The sequence below is a fragment of the Arachis ipaensis genome, chromosome B10, assembly GCF_000816755.2.
Source record: "Arachis ipaensis cultivar K30076 chromosome B10, Araip1.1, whole genome shotgun sequence".
Taxonomy (NCBI): Eukaryota; Viridiplantae; Streptophyta; class Magnoliopsida; order Fabales; family Fabaceae; genus Arachis; species Arachis ipaensis.
The window spans coordinates 1,436,890-1,439,493 of record NC_029794.2 but is presented as its reverse complement, the minus strand read 5'-3'; the positions used below and the strand labels follow the sequence as shown (position 1 = coordinate 1,439,493).

The following is a 2,604-nucleotide window of genomic DNA, read 5'->3' as shown; positions in this document are numbered from 1 at the left end:
CTGCATTGTTTTAGTTTTTATATCTGAAATAGATGCATGTTCTAATCCAGAATTATATTAATCTGAAGATATTTTAAGGGTCTGAATGAAGTTAAAATTTGTAATTCTGCATCCTTTTGTAGGGAGTAGATCCCGATGCACCAGAAGATGATGAAGACAATGATGTCGAAGATGCAGATGGAGATCAAGATGATGCTGAACTTCTGTGAGGACCAGTGTCCAAAGGAAGTCAATTATGGTGAGAAAAAGTACCCTTGGAAATATAGTTTAATGTAGAGAGTTGCATGGAACCAAGTCTTTCACATCAGAACACACAGCATGAATACACTCTAAATTATGTGGTGCAATTCTATGTCAATGATGTCTCTGATGGAAGCTTATTGTGTTATACCTCATTGTAAAATCATTTCTGTCCCGTCGCATTATTCTGTATCTATATTGTTTTATTCACAAATCATAGTGAGAGTAACATCTTTATTCATTGGTGCCCATTATTGTCTCCTCTCCTCTATACTCTTAGTATTAAATTAAACACTTCAATCTTATTTTTTAATGTTTTTAGCTGAATAAAAAAAATAGAATATAATCCATGAAAATTAAATTCCCTCTTCAACGTAGTTATCAATGACTTATTTAATTTTTCCGATTAACTTTTTTCTCCACCTTCTAGAAGTTAAATATTCCTAATAATGATTAAAGTAAATAAAATAGCCAGAAATAAAAGAAGAGATGACACATGCAACTTTTCCATGATATTTTTTCTTCGGCTCTAGTGTTAACAAAAATCTGTTCCTATAAAGGACTGTGGAAGATGAATTCACCAAGTCAAACATGTACAAATCCAATCTTAGGAGCCGAATTCTAATTCTTCCATTAACTGCGCCTTTGCTGGGGCTCAAGTCTCATGCATACCTTTATAAGATGCACCTTTCCTGAAATTCATTACCAACATTAAACACCAAATTACCTTTTCACTACACATGGAAAGGTTTCCTAGGAGTCGGTGCTCGATTTTCCATTGATTGCAGTCTCTGCTTGAGATGAAAAACTTCAACCTGTGTAGTTCGAAACAAGGTGGTGACATGTTTGAACAAGACCAAGGAAGAATGATGAAATATTTTAAAGCATAATGGCACTGGGAACTTCAGTACCATCAGCAGCTTAACTCCCTAAATTATACTTTCTCCACTCATTTTTATCTGTTATTGTAACATTTTGCATCCAGATATGCTAATTTGATGTACCAAAAAGAGATGGAATATTTCTGAAAACAGAATAATAAGTTTATCAAATGAAAGTGGTAGTGCTAATCAGTTGCAAGGATGTACCTGTAATTGGAATGCCCTGGCTCTTTCTCCTTGAAGAACTCCTCTTGTTGAGTGCAACTCCTAATAAAAATAAATAATAAAACAAAATAAAAATTCAAAAAATAAAAGACAGTTGCATACAGCACTTCCATCAAATAAAGCTCTTCCATATATACCTTCTGTGTATCATCTAAAACAGCTTTGAGGAAAGCTACATCATGCTCAAGCCTTACATTATCAGAGTGAACAATGTTGGAGAGGCTATTAGCCTCTTCATGGGCTAACTCTACACTAGCCAGCTTCTCTCTCAGTAATTCCATCTCCTTCAGTGTATCAGATAATTTCTTATCCATCTCCTGCCGGCTTTTGAGAGCTGATGCTAAACTTTTATCAATAGCTTCTTTGCTCGCCAATGCAGCTGCTAATTGTCCCTCTAGAATACCATTTTTCCTTATTAAGGTGGCCACTTTAGCTTCGTAATAATTATAGATGTTTGGAGGAGTGCACAGCGATCCGGATTTGCTGTTTTCAGTGACCGACACATCATCACTTTCTAAGATAAGGTTCCCAAAGATTTGATTCGGTTGATTTGAACTTCCAGATACCATCACATGTTCATCCATATTGACCTTCATGCCACTTATCTGATTTCCATGGTCATTTTGATTTTTCCTGTGTTCTGCTGCCTTTAAGTGTATAACAAAATTGAAATTGAAATAGTTATTATACAAGCTGCATTATACAAGCTAAAATATTCTCCAAGTCAAAATATCTTTTTTCACCTGAGGAAATGGACTTTCATCTTCAGAATTCTTGTCAATCCTAACATCTGCATTGTATTCTTCGTCATGATCGAATTGCCTGCGAAGGGAAATGTTGGTTGGGATAGAATTTGAATCTTGTACAAGCAAGGATTCTGAAAGGGATTTCCTTCCAGAACCATGTTCAATTGCAGATGCCAGATTTTGTCGAGCAACAGAATCAATCAGAAGATGAGAAGGATCATTCTTATGCTGTGAGGCCAATCCGATGGATGATGACCGCTTTCCCGGTAGTATAGAACCTGGACCTTTAGCAGGAACAGAGCGTTTTGCCAAGGTAGTTGCTTCATTCTTTTCTGTTATCAGCACTTCCACCTGTCGTAATCATGGATAAGTTAGTTGAACCACAATTAACTTGACAGTAAACATTCGCGTTTTTGTCATACCTGATTTGATGGCTCTTTTTTAGATCCTCCAAATGCAACAAGAAAATCCTTTTCCTTATGCTGCACCAGTACCAGGCTAAAACCCTGATA

General features: G+C 36.0%; 2 protein-coding genes across 3 annotated transcripts in view; one reads left to right on the top strand and one right to left on the bottom strand.

The window, feature by feature from the left end:
• The window catches only part of LOC107623302 (anaphase-promoting complex subunit 7), a 6,976-nt gene extending 6,477 nt beyond the window's left edge, over window positions 1–499 (top strand). For both annotated transcript variants that reach the window (XM_021114129.1, XM_016325513.2), the window contains one exon: window positions 123–499. In XM_021114129.1, the coding sequence (XP_020969788.1) occupies window positions 123–209 (87 nt within the window). In that variant the 3' untranslated portion in view covers window positions 210–499. The remainder of the gene's footprint in view (window positions 1–122) is intronic.
• LOC107623027 (acyl-CoA-binding domain-containing protein 4) overlaps window positions 691–2,604 on the bottom strand; it is a 4,806-nt gene continuing 2,892 nt past the window's right edge. Inside the window, exons 12-16 of the mRNA XM_016325149.2 lie at window positions 2,515–2,598; window positions 2,090–2,443; window positions 1,484–1,993; window positions 1,329–1,388; window positions 691–1,055 (exon numbers count right to left, since the gene is read on the bottom strand). Of these exons, the coding sequence (XP_016180635.1) occupies window positions 975–1,055; window positions 1,329–1,388; window positions 1,484–1,993; window positions 2,090–2,443; window positions 2,515–2,598 (1,089 nt within the window). The 3' untranslated portion in view covers window positions 691–974. The remainder of the gene's footprint in view (window positions 1,056–1,328; window positions 1,389–1,483; window positions 1,994–2,089; window positions 2,444–2,514; window positions 2,599–2,604) is intronic.